Here is a 23,359-nt window from a genome sequence, read left to right on the forward strand (position 1 = left end):
GAACTCAGGTTTCCTGATTTCTAGCCTGATATCTTTACCACTACACCAAACTACAAGTAGTCCTCAACTTACAACAGTTCATCTAGTGACAGCACTGAAAAAAGGGACTTATGATCGTTTTTCACACTTATGACCATTGCAGCATCTCCATGGTCACATGATCAAAATTCTGATGCTTGTCAACTGATTCATATTTATGACAGTTGCAGTGTCTCGGGGTCATGTGATTCCTTTTTGTGGTCTCCTGATGAGCAAAGTCAATGGGGAATGCATTGCACCACGTTATTAACTTAACAAATGCAATGATTCACTTAACAACTGTGAAAAGAAAAGTCGTAAAATGGGTCAACTCACTTAACAAATGTTTCACTTAGCAACAGAAATTTTGGGCTCAATTGTGGTTGCAATTTTAGGACTACCTTTATCTCTCAGATTTATAACATGAAACAAGGAAAAAAGCATCAGTATTTGATTTTATAATTGCATGGCAAGTTAAATATTTTGAATACGAAAAAGTGCAAGCCTTTTTTTCAAGGAAGGTTTAGAAAACAATGCATGATGAAAGTCTGGCAAAAGTCTCAAATTAACCAGTTAATTAACTAATTAACTAAATTTATTTAATATTTGATTTAATTTGATTTGATTTGATTTGATTTAGATACCATCTAACTCTATTAGATTCTGGGCAGCTCACAGAAGAAATATAAATGATACTATACAATGCAGAGTAAAGCCATACCCAGAATAGGGAGTGGAGACATTTAAAAACAAAGATAGTACCTTACCTGCTTCTGAAATAACTTTTATGACTGCATCAACATAGGTCTCTGGTTCATCATCATAGGTAAGCTCTTTCCATTGAGACCAGTCTTTGAAAAACTCATTGTAATTCTCACATGCTGAAACACCACAGAAAAATTTCACCACTTTTGATGGAGGTTGTAGAACATTTTGCAGACTCTGAAGTACAGCAGGAATACAGAAGCTCTGTACCAATTCAGATGACAGTAGAATAATTATACACTTGCTGTTCTTGAAGAGAATCTGTTCCTCCATGGAAATAGAAGGTCTACTCTCCACTTTAGAGCTCTGAATTTCTTGGCATGAGTGCAAGAGACTCTGAAGATACTGACACCATTCATCAGCATCTTTTCCATATACAATCAGCACATTGCAAGCATCAGAGTGTTGTTCTGTTGAAAAATAAAATAAATTTGATCTTACAAATGGGATTTTAAGCTATACTAATTGAATAGAATATCAGTGCTGCCATCGTGCTTCACCCCATCATTACTTTGCTGATACAAGACTGCCATGAACCCTGGGGGGAGAGGGCCAACAGATAGGAAGGGGAAGACCAGAAACCTTGGTTGTACAGTGGTTTAATGCACCCTGTTATTAACATAGCTGCCTGCAATTTCTGCAGGTTCAAATCTCACCAGGCTCAAGGTTGACTCAACCTTCCATCCTTTCTAAGGTAGGTTAAATGAGGACCCAGTTGTGGGGGCAATAAGCTGACTTTGTATAAATATACGAAAGTATGAAGGCTATTGCTTAACGCATTGTAAGCCGCCCTGAGTCTCCGGAGAAGGGTGGCATATAAATCAAATTTAAAAACAAAAACAAAAAAAACCCCCGAAACTATTCTGTGTGCCTGCCAGAGACATCGGCTGGCAGACCCCAAGGCCACAAGCATGAGAATGGAATGTGGACCGCTGAGCCTGCCAAGCATCAGAACTGTTACCAAAACAATTTGTTTGAATCCAATTGGACACCAGAGACATACTGTGGGGGAAGGACCTGGGAAAGGGAAAAGTAAGGCAGTTTTCATATGCAAACCTCAGATCTAGCTTTTTCCTAACTTGTAACCGCTTGGCTCTAGTAAAGTATACCTTTCACTATGAATGCAGTCCAAGGCACTTTCTTCCTAATGAACGAGTTGGGACAAGTCCAACATTAAGCAAATGAGCAGTAACAATCTACCCAGAGAATCAACTCTACTGCGGATATCGTGCAAGAGATGTCAGACCACAAAGGAGAGGAGGAGAAGATGGAGATCTGGGGGATCAGCCACTTCGAAACTGAGGGACAGTGAGGAGTATCCCCAGGCTAGAAGAAGCAGAGATACCCCCTAGAAGCAAGCTCCTGACTGAAAGCCTGGTGGTCGATCAGAGTTAGGAGATTGGAGGATTGGGATAAACCTCCCCCCAGAGTAACTCTTAGCCACGGGAGCCAATCCCAAGCCTGGCACTCCACAGAGGCATATGAGCCCATACCGGATGAACCCGATCTCCACACGATGGTGCTTGAGCATGCAACTGATTTTCTGAGGGATCCCTTTGACAAGCTGAGAACTCAAGACCTTCCGGGGTGGCCAGATCCACTACCACCACAGCAGACCCAGGGGGCAGCAGCCCAGCCAGCAGTTGCCTGACCAGCTCCACCACCAACCCGAGCCACTCTCCTGGGAAGAGGAGACTGCAGTCCATTGGTGCTAGGAGTGAAATTCAATGGAGATGCGAAATAGCTAGCCTTCCTCCTAACCCAATTGTGGACTTACATGGAAGAGTATGGGGCAGACCTACTGCACAACCTGGCCAAAGTGTGGTACATCACCATGGCCTTTGAGGAGGAAGCCACATAGTGGCTGGTGGCCCTCCATGATGATGACACCATGAAACTGTGCCAGTTCAATAGATTTATGGCTGCCTTAAGGAAGCGGTTGGAAGAACCACTTGCTGACCAGAAGGTATGAACCAGGCCAAAATCCTCAAGCAAGAAAGAAGACCTGTCACAGCCTACATTCAAGAGTTCTGGAACTTGGCCAGCAAACTGGCAGATTGGCCTCAGGGCATGCTGATAAAGTGCTTCCATGAGAGGTTGGACAACAAACTGTTCTATTCCTGTCTATCTAGAGGGATGCCAAGGACCACCCAAGGCTGGTATGTCCTGGCAGATAAGGTGGAAATTGACTTGGCCAAGTACCATGCACATACCAACCAAAAACAGCAATGATTATTCACGCTAAACAAAATGACAACCTTCAAAACCAGGAAAACAAAACGCCAGCCCTCACTGCTGCAGTGCCAGATGCTTTTGGTGTGGTAAAGAATGTCATTGGGCAGCTGATTGCTGAGCCTCAGCATCCATGGGAGCTAAAAAAGGGCTGTAAGGAGCCAACCATGCAGCCCTTTTAGGAAAGTGAAAGGGGAAAGCTCAGCAATAGCATGCATGGAGAGAAATCTCACTTTGCTAATCCCAAGAAAGTATTGGGACTTGAAAGAAATAGTCAGTGAACAGGATTCAGATGTGCTTCTACTCCACTAGCCCCCAAACTGCATCATTGAAATTCTACCTGGGACCAAATTACCCAAACCCAAGCTCTACTCTATGACATCGAGAGACCTGAGGAACTGAGGGTAATCATACTTAAGAACTTAGCCAGGGGTTTTACTCAACCCACAAAGTCGCACATGGTGGCTCCCATGCTATTCTGGGAAAAGAAAGACTTCATCTATGCATGGACTATCATGGGCTCAATGCGATCTGGGTAGAAAATGTATATCCCTACTTCTAATGAAGCACATGTTAGCCCATCTAGCAAAGGGGACTTTTTTTACCAAGCTGGACTTGAGAAAAGCCTATTACCAGTTGTGCATCAAAGAAGGGGATGAATGGAAAACCACATTTAATTTCCCCCCAGCATGTTTCCAATTCCAAGTCCTCCAGTTTGGGCTGCAGGGAGCTCCTGACATATTGATGCAATTGATTAACAAGGTTTTGGATGAACACTTATACAGATTACAGATTAACAGAGTTGGCAGGGACCTTGTAGGTCATGTAGTCTAACCTCCTGCCCAAGCAGGAGACCCTATACCATTTCTGACAAATGACAGTCCAATCTCTTCTTAAAAGCCTCCAGGGATGAAGCTCCCATAACTTCCGAAGGCAAGTTCTGTTCCATTGGTTGATTGCTCTCACTGTCAGATAATTTCTTCTTATTTCTAGGTTGAATCTCTCCTTGATCAGTTTCCATCCATTATTCCTTGTCTGGCCTTCGGATGCCTTGGAAAATAGATTGACCCCCTTCCTCTCTGTGGCAGCCCCTCAAATATTGGAACACTGCTATCATGTCTCCCCTGGTCCTTCTCTTCACTAGACTAGCCATGCCTAGTTCCTGTAACCGTTCTTCATACAGTATCTTTTAGTCTCCAGTCCCTTAATCATCCTGGTTGCTCTTCTCTGCACTTTTTCTAGAGTCTCATGTTTTTTATAGTGTGGTGACCAAAACTGGATGCAGTATACTAGGTGTGGTCTTCCTAAGGCTTTATAGAGTGGTATTAGTACCTCACTTGATCTTGATTGTATCCTGCTGTTAATGCAATTTAGGATTGCATTGACTTTTTTGGCTGCCGCCACACACTGCTGGTTCATATTTAGCTGGTTGTCTACGAAGACTCCAAGATCCCTCTCACAGTTACTGCTATTAAGCCTGCTTTTACCCAGCTTATATGTGTACTTTTGGTTTTTCTTGCCTACGTGTAAGACTTTACTTTTCTCTACATTGAATTTAATTTTGTTAGATAGGGCCCAGTGTTCAAGTCTGTTAAGATCCATCTTGATCTTGAACCTATCTGCTAGGGCAGTGGTCTGCAACCTTAAACACTCAAAGAGCCATTTGGAGCCATTTCCCACAGAAAAGAAAACACCGGGAGCCACAAAACCTGGGTGGGTGTGGCCAACTTGACATCACTCACTCCCAGTCACATGAACCCTCCCCCCAGCCATGCCTACCCAGGTTTTGTGGCTCCGGTGTTTTCTTTTCTGTGGGGAAACAGGTATCTCTTTCTCCCTTTCTCTGTCTCTCTCATCTCTCTCTGTCTCTCATCTCTCTCTCATCTATCTCTCTCCCTATCTCTCTCTCTGTCTCACTCATCTCTCTCTCATCTGTTTCTCTCTCTCTCTCTCTCATATCTCTCTCATATATCTCTCCCTCATCTCTCTGTCTCTCTCTCTTTCTCCCTCTCTGTCTCTGTCTCTCTCATCTCTGTCTCTGTCTCTGTCTCTGCTGTGTGTGTGTGTGTATGTGTGTGTGTTTGTCTTCCTTCTTGAACCATTTCCAAAAATAGGCGAGGGTTGGGGGTTTCTTTTGCTGATGTTGTTCTTCTTTGGGTGCTTTTTACCATATAATTTAAATCAAGAGTCATTTCAGGTTTCCAGATAAATGAAGCTCTTTCATCCCCCTGCTGTAGCTACCTGTCGGCTGAATTCACCACTGGATGGCTCCACCCCTCGACTCCCCTACCAGTCATTCCTCACCTGCCCTGAAGAGCTCTCCACCCTGAGATACTGGCCCGGCCTAGCTGTAGCCAATGCTCCGCGTTGTAATGGGCTCCAGGAGGAGGATGGAACGCCATTGTGAAGCACACTAAATTTAACTCTGCTGCGATAGCAGTGGGTAGGCTATGGAGGTGGTGAAAGCAGCGGCGTTGGCCACAGCTGGGCCAGGCCAGTGTCTTGGGGCGGAGAGCAAGTCGCGCATCTCCGAGTGACCAAGGTGCGCACAGGACTAACAATGGTCAGAGGAAGCACCCACGAGATGGGGCAAGTACAGGGGGGCTTCGTTCCCGCTCTGGAATATGGAGTGAGTCTCTATCCCCGGCCATCACCCTTACCTTCTCAGGGCAGGTGAGGAGTGACTGGGAGGGCAGGGGAGGGCGAGGGGCAAGGCCAGCCAGTGATAGGTTCAGCCGACAGGGAGACACAGCAGGGGACAAAAGAGCTGCATGTGGTTCTGGAGCCGCAGGTTGCTGACATCTGTTCTAGGGTGTTAGCTATTCCTGCCAGCTTAGTATCATCTGCAAATTTAGTAAGTTCCCTTTCTACGTCGTTTATGAAGAGTACTGGGCCTAAGATGGAACCTTGTGATACCCCACTGCTTACTTCCCTCCATGTAGATGTAGTACCATTAAGGACTACTTGTTGAGTACAGTTTGTCAGCCAGTTACTAATCCATCTGGTGGTGATGCTATCTATCCCACTTTTTTCTAATTTATCAAGAAGTAGGTTGTGGTCTACTCTGTCGAATGCCTTGCTCAAGTCTAAGTATATTATGTCCACAATATTTCATTGGTCTACTAATTTAGTCACTATGTTGAAGAGTGAAATAAGATTGGTTTGGCATGATCTGTTTTTAACAAATCCATGCTTGTTTCTAGTTGTTGCTAGATCTGTTTTTTTTTTTTTTAAATTATCTTTTCCAATATCTTCCTGGGTATTAATGTTACGCTGATTGGTCTGTAGTTTCCTGGGTCTGTTTTTTTTCCTTTTTTGAAGATGAAAGCCATATCAGCTCTTTTCTAGTCATCTGCCAGCTCCTTTAGAACTCTGGGATGTAATCCATCTGGTCCTGGTGATTTGTATTCATCAAGATCAGACAAGTATTCTCTTACTATTTTTTTGCTTATTTTAACTTTTGTTTCTAGTCTGTCTTTTACAGTTGTTTTGGGCTATAGTTTCTTTTTGCGTGAAGACCGATACAAAGAATGAGTTAAGTAGCTCTGCTTTCTCTCTGTTGCCTGTTAGTTCCTTGTTGTCTTCTCTCTTTAGTGGACCAACTGTTTCCTTGATTTTTTTTCTTGTTATTTATATGTTGGAAGAATTTTTTTTTTACTATCTTTGACTTTTGCTGAAATTTTTTGCTCATTCTGAGCCTTTGCTTTCTTGATTTCATCTTTGCAGATTCTGGCTATTTGCTGATATTCTGCCTTAGTTGTGTGTCCCTCTTTTCATTTTTTGTACTTGTCCTTTTTGTCTTTCAATTTTCAGAGAGATCTTTGTTTCTCAGTGGTATTGTGTTGGTCTGGGCTTTTATGATCATATTTTTCAGAGTTCCCCAAATTCTTGAGTTGTTTTCCCCTTTAGGATTTTCATCCAAGGAATCTTTCTCAAGTTCTCTCTGAGTTCATTAAAATCAGCTCTTTTAAAATCTAAGGCTCTGGTATCATTATGTTCTTTTGCTTGTGTTTGCGTTATGCTGAATTCTAGTATGACATGGTCACTCTCACCCAAGTTTCCTTCAGTTTCAACTCCCTCTATCATTTCTTCTCTGTTTGTAAGAATTAAGTCCAGTATGGCTGTCCCTCTAATTTCCTCCTCTACCTTTTGGACAACAAAGTTGTCAGCTAGGTTGGTTAGGAACTTATTTGATTTCTCACTTAGTGCAGAATTAGTCTTCCAATTAATGTCAGGGTAATTGAAGACCCCCATAACTATTGTGGTGTGTTTCCTACAAATATTTGTTAGTTGGTTAGCAAAAAGGACATCTATTTTTTTTGTTCGATTGGGTGGCCTATAGTATACACCTATGGCCATGTCATTCTTTTTTTCTTTTATATTGACCCATACGCTCTAAGAGGTTTTCGTCTTTGGTTTCATGCATTTCTGTAGCAAAATTCCACCTCCTCTTTTATAGGGTCTGGGTTTTTTGAAGAATTTGTATCCTTCTATCAGTATGTTCCAGTCATGGGTTACATTCCACCAAGTTTCTGTTATTCCAACTATATCATATCTACCTTCATGTAATAATAGGGGTCCTAATCGACTTAGATGACATTTTGATTTATACAGAGACTATCAGAGCAATATTGTAGCTATCAGAGCAATACTGTAAAAACTCTATAATGTGTAGCTGTATATGAAGCTCTCAAGTGCAAATTCCATAAAACTAAAATAGACTAGGTGACTGGATTTCACACGAAGGAGTAAAAATGGACCCTGAGAAAGTAAAAGCCATACTAGAATGGGAACACCCCCCCCCATGCACCTGGAAGGAAATGCAGAGTTTCCTTGGCTTTGCTAACTTTAACTGGCAATATATCCCATCCTTCACCCAAATAGCCCTTCTGATCACCAATCCTCTGAAAACAAGCAGGGAGGGGAAATCTAAACTGAGTGAAACCACTTAAGCGGTCTATGGAATTCCAAGCAGCCTTCAAGAAGCTTAAATGCTTGTTCATTGCCAAACCCATCCTTAAGCACCTGAATCCTAATCTGTCTTTTGTCATCCAGACTGACACCAGTAATGTAGCAGTGGGGGGCTGTTCTCCTTCAGAAAAATACAAGAAGAAATCCTGCAACCCTGTGCCTACATCTCCCAAAGCTCTCAGGTGGGCAGTCTGGAAAAAGGAAACCTATGCAGTGTAAGGGACACTTCTCACCTGGAAGCACTTTTTGGAAGGTGGCAAGACTCTTTTCAAAGTGTACACATACCAAAAGAACCTAGAGGTGTTAAAAACACCCTGAAAGCTATCTCAAAAACAAGTATGGTAGGTGCAATATTTTAACCATTTCAATTCACCCTATGTTATTTAACCGGGAGAAAGAATTTTTTGGCGGATTCCCTCTCTAGGCTGCCATAGTACAACAGCATTAAAGAGAATGCTGTTAACTCAGTCATTCCTTCCATCCAGCTGGCAGCCCTGGCCACAAGAGCACAGACCAAGGTGATGCCCCAAGTGGCCGGCGATCTTGTACAAGCACTGAAAACATCCTTAACCAGGAATGATTGGTTTATCCACCACCAATTGTACTGCACTCTACACAATGATCTCGCTTGCAGAGGTGGTATTCAGCAAGTTTGCACCGGTTCATGCGAACCGTTGGCAGAAATTTGGCCAAAGTCACCAAACCGGTAGCGATGGCCAGATGGCCACGCCCCCAAACAGATCCCCCACCCGCCATGTTCGTTGCTGCCATGTTCTTCACGCATGCGCACATGCATCCCATTGCCTTGCAAGTCCAATGGGATGTGTGAAGAACATGGCAGCAATGGCAACAGCTTTTTCCACGACCTCCGGTACTTTTCGGCTGCCTGCAGCCAATTACCACAGCCACAAAGCAGCTCTCAAAGAAGCGGCGGCTGGGAGGCTTCTTTGCCAGCCACTTTCCAGCAGCAGTGGCTGCCTGGATGGAGACTGCCAAAAACTCCAGTCAGCTTGCCTTCCAGACTTTGGACTAGCTGCCACGGAAGGTAAGGAGCCAGAACAAAGAGGGGGGGAGGAAGCGGGGCTAGGGCCGGAGCCACTAAAGGAGGGGAAATGGGGGCAACTGGCAAAGGGAGGGCGGGGTTGATAGGTGGAAATTCCAAACATTTTCCTACCTTTTCCTGTGGGCGTGGCAAGGCAGGGAGGGCCATGTGACTGAGTAGGCATGGGCATGAGTGATGTCAAGTTGGCCACACCCACTCAGTCACATGCCCCTCACCTAGCCACGCCCACCGAACCACGTAGCGAAATTTTTTGAAACCCACCACTGCTTGCTTGAACGGGAAATTGACTCTACATGCCCAAAAGCCAACACCTACCCTTCCTACAGCAAAGCCAAGACTCAGAACCTGAGGGACACTTCGGGTTTCTCAAACATCTCCATTTAATAAAAACAGTTCTGGTGGCCCTACATAAAGGACATAGGGCGATGTGTTGGTGGGTGCCTATTGTGTGCAGCGGCAAAAGGCCACCCTGCAAGCGCATGGCACCCTGGAAGGAAATGTCCATGGATTTTATCGTTGAGCTGCCAGAAAGCTCTGGGAACATGTTGATGTGGGTTGTTACTGAACTCTTCTCTAAACAAGTACACTTTGTGGCTTGCTCCAAAATACCCTCTGCATGTACTCTAGCAAAACTCTTTATGCAGCACATCTACAGGCTCCTCGCATCACCCCCAAATGAATGGAACCTGTGAATGTACAAATGGCCTGCTGGAGCTGTACTTTAGGTGTTAATTACCACCAAGACAACTGGTCTAACCTCCTCCCATTTGCAGAAGTTGCATACAACAACACAGTTCATAGCAGTACCAGATTTACATCATTCTGAGTGGCAACCAGCCATGTTTTTGTGGCTGTACCAGAACTATCTTAGCTGAACCCCTAAACCACCTTACTGGCAGAATGAATTAAATCTCTCCAAATCAACTGTGCTGGTGTGCACAAGGTGCAAGAAGACACAGAAAAAACTACAAAAAATCTGCAGGTGAAAAATGCTCTCAGCAAAAGGACTTTTAAGTGGAAAAGGAAGTCTACATCTCCACCAAATTGTTGCAGTTAAGGCAGCAGTTTAAAAAATAGGGCCCAAAGTATATTGGCCCATTTCCCATTTCCTGAGTTATTAACCCAGTCACAGTTCAATTAATACTGTCAAAAACCCTCAGGTACATCCATCCTGTTTTCCACTGCAGCCTATTAAAGTCGGCAGCCACATCTCCTTTGCATCCTGCAGTGAACCCACCTCCAACACCAAACCTCATTAAAGGAAAACAGCACTTTGAGATCAAAGACATTCTTGACTCCCACCTTCATAGGGCAAACTCCAATACTTAATCCTATGGAAGGACTTCCCCCCCCTGAAACTGAGTGGGTCAATCCACAACATGTGCAAGCCCTACGTCTCCTTCAAAAATTCCATGGCAAATACCCCAATAAACCCCACTGAAATAATCCATTAACCTCTCATTTATTTTCTCTTTCTCCCTCCTAGGATTAGTCTTTCATTTTAAAGGGGGTTGAATGTCAGTGCTACCATCCTACTTTGCCACATTGCTTCTTCAGTGATGCCAGACTGCCATGAACCCTGGGGACAGAAGGGAGCCAACAGATGGGAGGGGAAGACCAGAAATTGAAACTATTCTGAGTGCCTGTCAGAGACATTGGCCGTCCGACCCCAAGGCCACAAGCCTGGGAATGGAATGTGAACTATCGCCGAGCCTACCAAGCATTAGAACTGTTATCAAAACAATTTGTTTGAATCCAGTTGGACACCAGGAAGATAATGGGGGTGGGGGGAAGGACCTGGGAAAGGGGAAAGTAAGTAGGCAGTTTTCACATGCAAACCTCAGATCTGGCTTTTTTTCTAACTTGTAACTGCTTGGCTCTGATAATGTATACATTTCACTATGAATGCAGTTGAAGGCTCTTTCTTCCTAATGACCGAGTTAGGACAAATCTGACATCAAATCTAATGACAATACTCAGACTAAAAAGGTAAAAGCTGCAATCTGAGAAGGATTATAATTCAAAGAGAATCTGGCAAACATAAAAATAGCTAAAAGTAATTTGGTTGAGTCAAATTTAATTTAACTATTTTTGCTATTGATAGTTTCCACATTATTAGATTGTTTCAACATCACAGGTTAACATTTTGTCTAACTACCTTCCAAATAAAACAATAGTCTCTTCAGTTGCAGCAAATTAGGGAAGAATTGATGTCCAAAGAAGTAATTAAGCCACTAGATTGACCATATGGTTGCTTCTGCTATTCCACTTTCTTTACACTGTTTTGTTTCTGTCAGTGGCTGCAACATTGAGGTGCTCTATCCCCACATGGGGGCACCTCCATTTTAGCTACAAGATATAGCCTGAAAATGACTTTCATTAAATCTACAGCCCTTCCTCTAAGTAGTAATGGTATCCATTCTCTGCTTATTCAACAAATATACACTAATAGAGGCAGGGAGCACTGGTGCTATTATTATACTCAAATACATCAGGGGTGAATGCTCCCGGATCAGACCTGATTGCCCGATCCGGTAGCGATTTTTCCCTGTGGTTCGGCGATCCGGTAGCGATCGCCGCCTGGGTGTCATTACTTCCTGGTTTTAATCAGGAAGTAATGTTTTTTTACCTTCTGCGCATGCACAGGTTTTGAACATGCGCAGGTGTGTGTGTGCATGTGATGTGTGCGCCAGCAAAGTGAGCAAAGCACGCGTGCATGGCATGTGCGCTTCCGAACCGGTAAGGAAGATAAGTAGATTTCACCCCTGAAATACATACAACTGATACAAGGTATCAGTTTTATAGCATAGAAAATATTCTAGGCTAGGTTACAATGTGATAATTCTAAAAAGATCTATGTGATATAATAAATTTGAACCCTACTTGCCTACCAAATAGGTGAATTCTTCTATAAGGTTGAGATAATTGTTAGATCAAGTATATTAAGATGAATTCAATGTGTCTGTTAATCCACTCCAAGCAGGGTGGATAAAAATTGATTTTTAATTTTTTAATTTTTTTTCATTTTTTAAATTTAAATCGGATTTTTTAAATCAAATTTATTTTAATAAAATGCTTTTGGAGTAAAAATCTATTTAAAGATAGTTTCTATTTAAGATACATTAATAATTTAATTTAGTCAGCATAAAATGGAGCTTAGTTATGTAGCATGAAGCTGTATATTCTGCAATATTTACATTTTTGGTAAACTCATTCAATGAATCCAAGCTCTGCAAGCTGAGATAATATGCACTGCATTGATGCATTCACACAATTTCACAGTAACCATGAGATAAATCATAAAACAAAGTTCAGGAATATTCCTTTATCCCATTGTTTTGCAATCTGTGTAAACTACAAACTGTATGATTGTTTAAACAGAAATGCATCTATACCACCAGGCTCTAAGTGTGAGGAGGAAGGGGAAGCAGTAAAAATGAAAGTGAAACCTTCTAAGCAGCTTATAAATATAATATTAAAGAGCACCTCTCATTTCAGATCCATCATGGCAGCACCTGCTAGCGGGCATCCACTCACCTGCTGCCTGCCACATCCTTCACCTTGTTGTGTCACTACTGCATTGCCAGCCGTCCCATTAAAGTGACTGTCAGCAAGTCAACAGCAGGTCAGAGGAGAAGCTGCTGCGGGACAGAGATGACAGTTGCTCTTTAAAAATTATGATTTAAATTGAGTTGATTTAAATCAAGCTTTTTTACTAGTGATTTTAATCATGATTTAAATTGTGATTTAAATCGACTTGATTTAAATCAAATCCATCCTGACTCTAAGATAGCATTTGCCTTTTTAGCAGCTGCACACAGTGCTGGATCAAATTTAACTGTAGTTGACAAAAACCTTTTCATATATACTATTGCTAAATCTTTTGTGCCTTTTATTTTTCCTACTTAGATATAGAATTTTACACTTTTTCCTATTATATTCCATCCTATTCATTTTAGCCCACTACTAAAGTCAGTTTAGATCTTTTTTGAATCTTCTTTTTCACCTCTAAAGTATTGATCACCCTAGCCAGAAACTATATTTATTTTATGCATCCTTTAGCTCCTACAGCTAGTTCAACAAGAGTAATGTTCCAATCAATGGGCATTCAGTAGCATTCAGGAAACTATCAGCCAGTGGTGTGATTCAGCCAGTTCGCACCAATTCAGTAGAACCGGTAGCTAATTTTTTGTGTAGTTCAGCAAACCGTCTGAATAGCATGCCTCGCCCCTCCCAGCCACTCTTTGCCTCGCCTGGCCTTTGAAATAAGCACAACACGGAAGGCTTCCGCCCTAGGAAATAAGCCCAATCAACGCCTCTCTCTCCACCAAAACAGGATGGCCCACCTTCACATTTTTTTCAAGTGAAGCCTCTCTTCCAAACAATCCTGTGTATAAGATGAGCAATGCATATCAAACTGATCCGGAGGGGGAGGAGGATTTGAGCTACCTGAGCGGGTGTGAGTGATCAGTTCGGCACAACTGAGCACTGTACAAGCAGCGCCCTGACCGGAGTGTGGGAGTGCCCAGCGACCAATCGGGATTCATGAGTAAAAGCAACCGAGCAGCTGCATCATCTCCAGGCACTTTGCCACCTTTTGGGTTCTTCCCCCTTGGCCTTAATTAAGGTTGAGGATAGTGAGAGTCACAACCAGACTCCCAGGAGCAACACCCCCTCTGCTCAGACAAACAGAGCCTGTATATCTTCCTCCTTGCTTCCACCAGCAGCCTCTCATAAGAGAAAGGCTGGGGCCAAAGCCTAGAAAACGTTGGAGGCGTCTTTCCTGAAGAGTGGCAGGTGGGGCAGCCTCCTAGGTTTTCTAGGCTGCGGTCCTGGCCTTTCTCTTACAAGAGGCTGCCGGTGGAAGCAAGGGTTCTATTTGTTCGAGTGAAGGGAGCATTGCTGCCAGGAGTCCAGTTGCGACTCTCGCCATCCTCAGCCCTAATTAAAGTCGAGGGGGAAGAGCCCGAACGGTAGCAAAGTGCCTGGATGCAGCTGCTTGGTTGCTTTTACCCTATGAGATCATGAATTCCGATCAGTCTCCGGGCACTCCCACACTCGGATCAGGGCACTTCTTATACAGTGCGCAGTTGCGCCAAACTGATAGCTCATGCCTGCTCAGGTAGCTCAAATTCTGCCCCTCCTTCTCCCAATCAGTTCAGTGTACATTGCTTATTTTATACACAGAATCGTTTGGAAGAGAGGATGTTCTTGAAAAGACGTGAAGATGGGCCATCCTGTTTTGGTGGAGAGAGAGGCATTGATTGGGCTTATTTCCTAGGATGGAAGCCTTCCGTGTTGCCCTTATTTCAAAGGTGAGGCGAGGTGAGTCACCCAGCAAGGAGAGACTGGGCCAAGTGAGGAGTGGCTGGGAAGGGAGGGGCAAGGAGAGGCCAGGCGCCCCTCAATGTGAGTGACCACGCCCACCTAGTCACATGACCACCCAGCCAGTCATTAGGGCAGAGAACTGGTTGTTGAATTATTTGAATCCCATCACTATCAGCAGAACAGATGGTCTTTATTTAAACCTAATTGGGACTGGAATTTCCAATGCTAAGCCTTAACCATTTTACAGAAGTATCATTGGCAACCTTCAGTCTCAAAAAACTATGGTATTGTGCTCTGGAAAGAGGTCCTAAAGCAGCATCTGGTGTGACTAAAAAGGCCAATTCGAGAGTGGCCATCCCTTCCACACTGAGGGCAGATATATTTTGTCCCCTGCCCAGCCCCCAGATTTAGCTGTTCCAGGACTGCCTCTTTGCCTCAGCCTGCCAAACAAGTGTCTCTTCAAATTGGAGAAGGCCAAGCTGCGTCTTTAGCCTCCAAGCTGAACGATCAGAGGTCAAGGTTTCCCAGTCATTAATGTCCATTCCCAAGGCCTTTAGATCTCTCTTGCAAATATCCTTACAGAACTATACATGTTTTAATTTTGCAAATATTAGTACAAATGGATCTAAATGCAATATAACTGTTCTTGGAGACTTTTGTGAATTTATCTGTCAGAGAAATCCAAATATATTAATTTAGAAATATAGTTAGACATATCTGCTAATAATCTCATTTTGGAAAAAACATTTTTTTCCAAAATTTTTCTGAATCTTGATACTGTTCTCTCAGACATTTTCTATGTCTCCTAACTTTGGGTTATCTACAGCTCTGATAATATTTTCTAATCCCTCATCAACATAAATATATCGAACTGTACAGCAGTGGTCCCCAACCTTTTTAGCTCCATGAACTGTTCTGGCAACATCGGTGGTGTCAGCATCAGGGAGAAGAGGATGGTTTCCTGTGCAATCTAGATCCCCTGCATGTGCAAATGAAGCTTTGTGCACTCACCTGCCGCTTGCGCAGCCTAGTTCCCAACAGGCCACAGATCACTACCACTCCACAATCTGGGGGTTTGGGACCCCTGCTGTATAAGACCTAAAGCAGATTCCTACAGAATGCAATTTGATAGCTCTGACCAACTTGACATGAAGCCATTATTCTTTGGGTATGATTGTTCAACCAGTTCTATATCTATTGAATGGGAATACAATTCAGCTCATATTCAGTTATCTTCTTTACCAGAATTTCAGGGGAAATTTGTCAAAAGCTTTGCTGAAGTCAAAGTGCCCTCCACTGCATTATCACTGTCAGCTAAACTGTTCTATCAAAAGAAGAGATCAGATTTTTTTTTTTCCTGTTTAATCATGTCCAAATGATTGGAAACTGCCTGGACAAGACCCTACAGTTTTCTTGGCAAGGTTTTTCAGAAATAGTTTGCCATTGCCTCCTTCCTAAGGGCTGAGAGAAAGTAACTGGCCCAAGGTCACCCAACTGACTTCATGCCCAAGGCTGAACTATAACTCATGGTTTCCCAGTTTCTAGCCTGATACCTTAATCACTACACCAAACTGGCTCTCTCATGATTTATTCTTAACAAATCAATGGTGGTTCCTGCCAAACAATGTATTGTTTTCCAAATCATCACAGACTGATTATTTAATCTATTCCAGAATTTAGAAAGAGTTCATGTTTCCATAGGACTCTACTTCCTTTGCTTTTAGCTCTGGGGAAAATGAAACTGTTACATCAGAACAGTTCAAAAAGCCCCTCAAAGGGTCTTGCATGAGTTCCTTCTTTGTACATTATCCATGCAGAAGCTTAAATTCAAAAACGGAAGAGAAACTTACTTGTATTTTCTGGCTACAATCCTTAGCAGATTTAGGGGTACTTAAAATCGCTGATTTCACAGCAGCACAGTCCAATTTGCACATAATAATGTATCTTAGTTACTTTATTTAGTTTCTAATATATATAATAAATTAAGTGCTCTAGGTAGGTGACAAAGTTATTTACAATACATACATTGTAAAATAAAGAATGAAAATAATATAATGCAATTAACAAATATAAAAAGTATACTTTAAATTGCATGTTTCTAGCTTTTAATTTAGCATAGTGTTAAATTCCATGCAATTTTTTTTTACAATCTGGCTGTTGCAATGTGGTATATCAAAGCAACTTTCTAAATAAATCATATCTAATTTTGGAATTTATATGGAAACAGCAAAAAGGCAGTTAGGAGATTTGAAGCACTGACAATTTGAAGACTTTCTAAATAATCTCAACAATTGTCAAGCATATATATAGACAAGAAAAGGCATTGAACATCTGATTTGTAGCTGAATCAGTTTCAGAAGCCAGTATGGTGTGGGATAACTCAGCTGCCCAACTTTTAACAGTCTGGGACTCTGGCTATACAAGAATTCAGGTAAAATACATCTGTAATTCAGAAAAAAGAAACAGACAGTATTTGAACCATATGCTTAGTCTTAATTACCCCTCAACTATGATTCACTCAGCCTTTTTTTATGTCTTTCTAGAGCAGTGGTTCTCAACCTTCCTAATGCCGCGACCCTTTAATACAGTTCATGTTGGGGTGATCCCCAACCATAAAATTATTCCCAAAACCATTGAAAATATGTGTTTTCCGATGGTCTTAGGCGACCCCTGTGAAAGGGTCGTTCGACCCCCAAAGGGGTCACGGCCCACAGGTTGAGAACCACTGTTCTAGAGGAACCATAAATTAACTATATGCATAGGCTTCAGTTAAGAAGCTGGGTTAAAATATGGTCCCTTTCTGGCTCATTTTGCAGTGTGAATCCAGCTAGATTGCATGTACTCCTTAGGGCAACCTAACAGCATCAAGTGGACTAGCTTTATATTACTGTATTATGTGCAAAGCTGATTTGGCAACAAGTCCCTTTATATCTCTATGAAGGAAGAAAAAAACTAAAACAAGCTTATATAAAAAGTATAAGAAAAAGAAAGAAATCAAACAGAAAGCTAAAATTGCAAGAAAGGGGGGAAAAGTTAAAAGAAAAATAGAAAAGAAAAAAAAGATAAATGACTTCCGATCTTTTTTAAAGCAGTTACAAGTTCAATTAATACATTTACCTCTTACTCGATAATTACAACATAATTCTTTCCTTTCTATAACCATAAAAATCAGAAAGCCTATGTTCATTTTTTTCTGTTTTAGACAAAACGTTCATAAGGGGCTTCTAGTCACCAATAAGTTTCACTGAAAAAGTGCGAGGCTTATTGGGTAATTTTCCCATACAAAAAAAAAACAACAAAAAATATGCACAGGAACGGTGTCTAAAGCTGCCCCAGGCAGAGGCACTCAGCCCCTGCTTTCTTTTCAGCATCCGCTAGCAGACGGGCTAGCCCAACCACTAGAACCTCGGTTAGCGCCGATCTCTTGTCAACGAAACTCGGAAAAGTTTAGATCGTCGTAGGAACGCGGCAAGTTTGTCCGCCACGCGCCGCTTTCTTGGCCGCCCTCAGAGGCTTTTGGCCGGACTTCTTCGTCCACCTGAGCGAGCCAGAATCGGACGTCAGCGAGGCAAGAGAAGTAGAAGCTCCTTGCTCCGCTTCTTCCGCTACCGAAACGACGGAAATGAAGAGGGCGGCAGCGGACCGGCAGGCGCTGCTGCCCACGGCTGGGGGGACTCTTTCTCCGGCCTCCGAGTTCGCCTCACTTACCTGGGGCGGCGGCCATGCCGAGCTTCACCTCAGACAAGTCGAGCTACCTCCTTATGGCCGGCAAGTCAGCCGGGGGTCCTGCCCCAGCCTCCTTCCGGCGCTTGTGGGGAGACAGGCTCCTCTCACGGCGACGCGACAGTTCTGGCGCCTCAGCGAGAACCGGCCGGCTGAGGGCGGCGACCACTTCCTCCCTTGCCCTTCTCCTTCCCCTTTCTCTGCGCCGGTAGAAAAGCGACGGCCGGCCCGGGCGGAGTTCCCACGACTAAGCGAATGGGGCCCCCACGGTCAGCCGCGCGTGCCTGGCGCAGGTGGTTCCTTCGGCGCAGCCCAGGAGCTGGGCGATGGGGCCACCTCAGCAGGCTTCGGGCAGTTAAGTGAAGCCCGCGAACCTCTGTGAAGATGGGGAAGGCGCCCATCCGGGGAAGCAGGATTCTTCGTTGCCGATCTTGGGGCGCAGCTTGCTAGCTTCTGTACAATACTGTATACAAAATAAATGACGAAGCACCGATCTCAGTGTTGTAGTTTAGTTCGTTGTATGCAGAGTGAGGAAAGATAATTGCTATATAAACACTAGTTCTTTTTACTTACAGTGCTTATAGGCTGTTCTGGTTAATCCACTTTACTAACTCTAAGCAGGGTGCAACTTCCCAAATCCATAATAAGAGTTAAAGTAATTTAACTCTTAAAGTTTTTAAACTCTTAAAGTAATTAAAACTCTTAAAGTTTTAATCATCAAAGATTAGAGCTAAAATCCTAATAAAAAAGAATTATAAATATAATCAAACATTGTAACACCAGACAATTAAAGTAAATTACTCATCCAGAGGAGTAGTAATAGCTGCCCTGGCACCGAGGCTTGATAAAATAGCCTCCTCTGATTTTCTCAGGATCAAGAGGAAGGGTGCAGGCAAGGCAGTGTCAGCTGTAATACTGATAAGGAAAATTTCACTTGATTTTATAGGTGGCAATCTCTGATTGAGAGGAGTGAAGAGCTCACTATATTAGATTTATTGGCAGATAGATGTTATAGACAGAAAATGGTCCCACAAATACCAAGGCTCTGAACCCTGACTTTAAATATGACAACCTGCATCCTGAAGTGCACCACAAAATTAATCAGTGCAGCTCTCAAATTAGAGATGTTTTAAAGGTGCTTCAGTACTCATAACCAGTACTCATAACCAACTAGAGCCACCACATTTTGGACTATCTATAGCTTCCAAATGTTCCTCAAAGGCAGTCCCATTAGCACTGCAATACTCCAAATGAGAGGTATCTAAAGTCTTTCATTCCGGCAAAGGTTTATCTAGCACCACGCTAACCTTTTCAGAATCCATGGGAAATTCTGTCTCTCTCTGTGGCTCTCTCATCTCTCTCTCTCAAATCTATATCTGTCTGTCTCTCTCCCTTTCTCTCATCTCTGTCTCCATCTCTCTCTCTCTTTCTCTCTCTCTCTCTCTCTCCTGTGTGTGTGTGTGTGTGTGTGTGTGTGTGTGTGTGTGTGTGTGTGTTCCCTCTTGAACCATTTCCAAAAACAGGCAAGGGTTGGATTTATTTATTTTTTTGGCTGATGTTGTTCTTTCTTCTTCTTTAGGTGTTTTTTACCATACGATTTAAATCAAGAATCATTTTAGGTTTCCAGATAAATGAAGCTCTTTCATCCCCCTGCTGTAGCTACCTGTCGGCTGAATCCACCACTGGATGGCCCCGCCCCTCGCCCTCCGCTCCCAGTCACTTCTCACCTGCCTTGAGGAGTTGTCCGCCCCATGATACTGGCCCGGCCCGGCTGTGGCCAATGCTCTGCATCGTAATGGGTTCCAGGAGGACAAAATGCCCTCTCCCCCATTGTGAAGAACACTAAATTTAACTCTGCTGCAAGAGCAGCGCGCAGGCTATGGAAGTGGCGAGAGAAGTGGCGTCAGCCACAGCTGGGCCAGGCCAGTGTCTCGGGGTAGAGAGCAAGTTGCGTGTCTCCCCAAGCAACCGAGGTGCACACAGCACCAACAAGGGCTGGAAGAAGCACCCACAAGATGGGGCGCTTCACTCCCACTCTAGAATATGGAGCAAGTCTCCATCCCTGGCCATTGTCCTTACCTTCTCAGGGCAGGCAAGGAATGATTGAAAGGGGAGGGTGAGGGGCAAGGCCAGGCAGTGGTGGGTTCAGCCAACAGGGAGACACAGCAGGGGACAAAAAAGCCGCATGTAACTCTGTAGCCGTAGGTTGCCAACACCCGTTCTAGGGTGTTAGCTATTCCTGCCAGTTTAGTATCATCTGAAAATTTGGAAATTTCCCCTTCTATTTCCTCATCTAAGTCGTTTATGAAGGTATTGAAGAGTACTGGGCCTAAGATGGAATCTTGTGATACCCCACTGCTTACTTCTCTCCATGTAGCTGTGGCCCTGTAAAGGACTACTTGTTGAGTACAGTTTGTCAGCCAGTTACTAATTCATCTGGTGGTGATGCTATCTATCCCACTTTTTTCTAGCTTATGAAGAAGTAGGTTATGGTCTACTTTGTTTAATGCCTTGCTCAAGTCTAAGTATATTATGTCCACAGTATTTGGCTGGTCTACTAATTTAATCACTATGTTGGCAAGATCTGTTTTAACAAACCCATGCTTGTTTCTAGTTGTTGCTAGATCTGTTTTTTTTTTATTATCTTTTCCAGTATCTTCCTGGGTATTGATGTTAGGCTGATTGGTCTGTAGTTTCCTGGGTCTGTTTTTTTCCCCTTTTTTGAAGATGGGAGCCCTATCAGCTCTTTTCCAGTCCTCTGGTAGTGCTCCAGGATTTTTGAAAGATGTGGTATAATGGTTCTGAGATGACATCTGTCAGCTCCTTTAGAACTCTGGGATGTAATCCATCTGATCCCAGTGATTTGTATTCATCAGGATCAGACAGGTGTTCTCGTACTATTTTTTTGCTTATTTTAACTTTTGTTTCTAGTCTGTCTTTTACAGTTGTTTTTGGTAGGTTGGGCTATAGTTTCTTTTTGTGTGAAGACCAATGCAAAGAATGAGTTAAGCAGCTCTGCTTTCTCTCTGTTGCCTGTTACTTCCTTGCCATCTTCTCTCTTTAGTGGACCAACTGTTTTCTTGATTTTTTTTCTTGTTATTTATATGTTGAAAGAAACTTTTTTTACTATCTTTGACTTTTGTTGCAAGTCTTTGTTCATTCTGGATATTTGCTGATATTCTGCCTTAATTCTATGTCCCTTTTTCCATTTTTTGTACTTGTCCTTTTTGTCTTTCAATTTTTAACAAAGTTAAATAATTCTTTTTGTCTAATTTGAATCTTTCTTTCATTGCAGATATGTAAATCAATGACAGACTTAAACTGTTCAGCCCATCTTTGTAACAGCTTACGACTATGTCCTTCAGCCAGTCAAGCCAGTGTGCGGTCGAGTTTGTTTTTGGTTTCTTTGGTGCTGCGTGGGCTTGAGGACTAGTGCTAGAATTGAGAGCTAGAATTGCTTTTGTAAGTATTTTAAAATATTCTTTTTTCTTATTCTGTAGTGCTGTACAGTTTGTTTGTAAGCACTTTGGGAATTGCTCTGCTTTTTAAGTACTATGCTTTGCAATCTATTGTGTTTGTAAGTACAGTACTTTGCAAAGATAGTCTGTTTGCATTTGCCTTGAAACTGCTTGTAGAAATGCATGCCAGCATCTCCAGAAAAGCATTCTATAATGCGGGTGTCGGCAACTCATGGCTTGGGAGCCACATGTGGCTCTTTCATCCCTCTGCTGCGGCTCCCTCTCGGGTGATCCCACCACTGGCTGCCCCCACCCCTCGCCCTCCCCTCCCAGTTACTCCTCACCTGGCCTGAGAAGATAAGGGAGATGGCAGAGGATGGAGATTCACTCCATAGAGTGGGAGCAAAGCACCACTGTACTTGCCTCACCTCTTGCTGGGTCTCGCAGGCGCTTCTTCTGGCCCTTGTGGGTACTGTGTGTCCCTCCCTGCTCCGTCCCACCTGCCACTGTGCCCACCTCCCCTTGAATGGCTTAGCCAGATGGTGCGGCACCTGTCTTCCCTCCCAGAGCAGGTAGGGGTGGGCACCTGTCCGCCAGCCTCTCCCACTTCTTGCTGCCGCTGTCCGGCCCCCCCTCTGCCCGGGAGATGCTGTGCCGCTGCCTCGCCAGTTGGCGGGAAATGCAATGTTGCCAGCAGCCAGAGCCTCCCTGGGGCTGAGCAAGGAGTCCCTGCCGGGGCTCCCTGCAAGGCACAGAGGCCACAGGAGCCCCTCGGTGGTGCCTCTGCTTCCTACCTGTGTATAGAGGTCAGCCAGTGCCATCGCTGCAGTGGCGGTGGGGAAGGTGCGCGCCTTGCCTGCTCTGCTGTCACCGGCCAGAGGTGGGGCTCCGCACCACCATCTCCCAGCCAGAGCACCATGTTTGTTTGCTTGCTGGCCACCTCCGAGGAGGGAGCTGCCCTTGTGCCACCCGGGCCCCTGCCACGGGGGGGGGGAGAGAGAGAGGGAAGGGGGAGGTACCTCCCCAACAGGATCTGGGTTGGAGTTGCCTTATTTTGCGTGAATCTCCAATGCTTAGCTTTGCCTGCCAGCCTCCACTCCCCCTCTACAGCCCAAGTTGGATTCACACGACACGTGAAGCTGGGCAGGAGAACACAGATAGATAGATAGATAGATAGATAGATAGATAGATAGATAGATAGATAGATAGATAGATAGATGAGACACAGAGAGAGACAGACAAAGAGAGACAGAGCAGAGAGACTCAGAGGGAGAGAGAGAGAGACGGAGACAGAGGGCGAGACAGAGAGAGAGAGATGCCTGTTTCCCACAGAAAAGAGAACATGGGGAGCCACAAAACCTGGTTAGGCATGGCTGGGGGGGGGTGTTATGTGACTAGGTGGGTGTGAGTGACATTGAGTTGGCTACGCCCATCCAGGTTTTGTGGCTCCTGGAGTTTTCTTTTCTGTGGGAAATGGGTCCAAATGGCAGACCCCTGCTATAATGTGTTTCCTTGCTTTTTTTTTGGAGATTAGTGTATTACTGTAGTTTGTAGGTTTTAAATTTAAATTGCCTCCAAAAGTTGTGGGTGCCCCATCACTGGAAGCTTTTAAGAAGAGACTGGGTAGGCATTTATGAAAAATACTCTCTTGTGAAAGCAGTGGGTTAGAAGACCTCAAGCTCCCTTCCATCTCTTTTACTGTTGCAAGAGTTCTGTAAATTCCTCCCCCCATTTCCTTCTGGGTGCCTGGCTGGAGACTCTTAAGCTAATTACTGGCAAATGTTTTTTTTTTTAAAAGCAA

The 23,359-nt window shown here is 43.8% G+C and overlaps 1 protein-coding gene across 3 annotated transcripts in view; it reads right to left on the bottom strand.

The window, feature by feature from the left end:
* The window catches only part of PIK3AP1 (phosphoinositide-3-kinase adaptor protein 1), a 168,834-nt gene extending 150,301 nt beyond the window's left edge, over window positions 1-18,533 (bottom strand). For all 3 annotated transcript variants that reach the window (XM_034435248.3, XM_034435249.3, XM_034435250.3), the window contains exons 1-2: window positions 18,086-18,533; window positions 786-1,193 (exon numbers count right to left, since the gene is read on the bottom strand). In XM_034435248.3, coding sequence (XP_034291139.2) covers window positions 786-1,193; window positions 18,086-18,101 — 424 coding nt within the window. In that variant the 5' untranslated portion in view covers window positions 18,102-18,533. The remainder of the gene's footprint in view (window positions 1-785; window positions 1,194-18,085) is intronic.
* Between the last annotated feature and the right edge of the window lie 4,826 nt (window positions 18,534-23,359).

Source organism: Pantherophis guttatus, chromosome 6 (assembly GCF_059756535.1).
Source record: "Pantherophis guttatus breed Tessera chromosome 6, ASM5975653v1, whole genome shotgun sequence".
In the NCBI taxonomy this organism is placed as follows: domain Eukaryota; kingdom Metazoa; phylum Chordata; class Lepidosauria; order Squamata; family Colubridae; genus Pantherophis; species Pantherophis guttatus.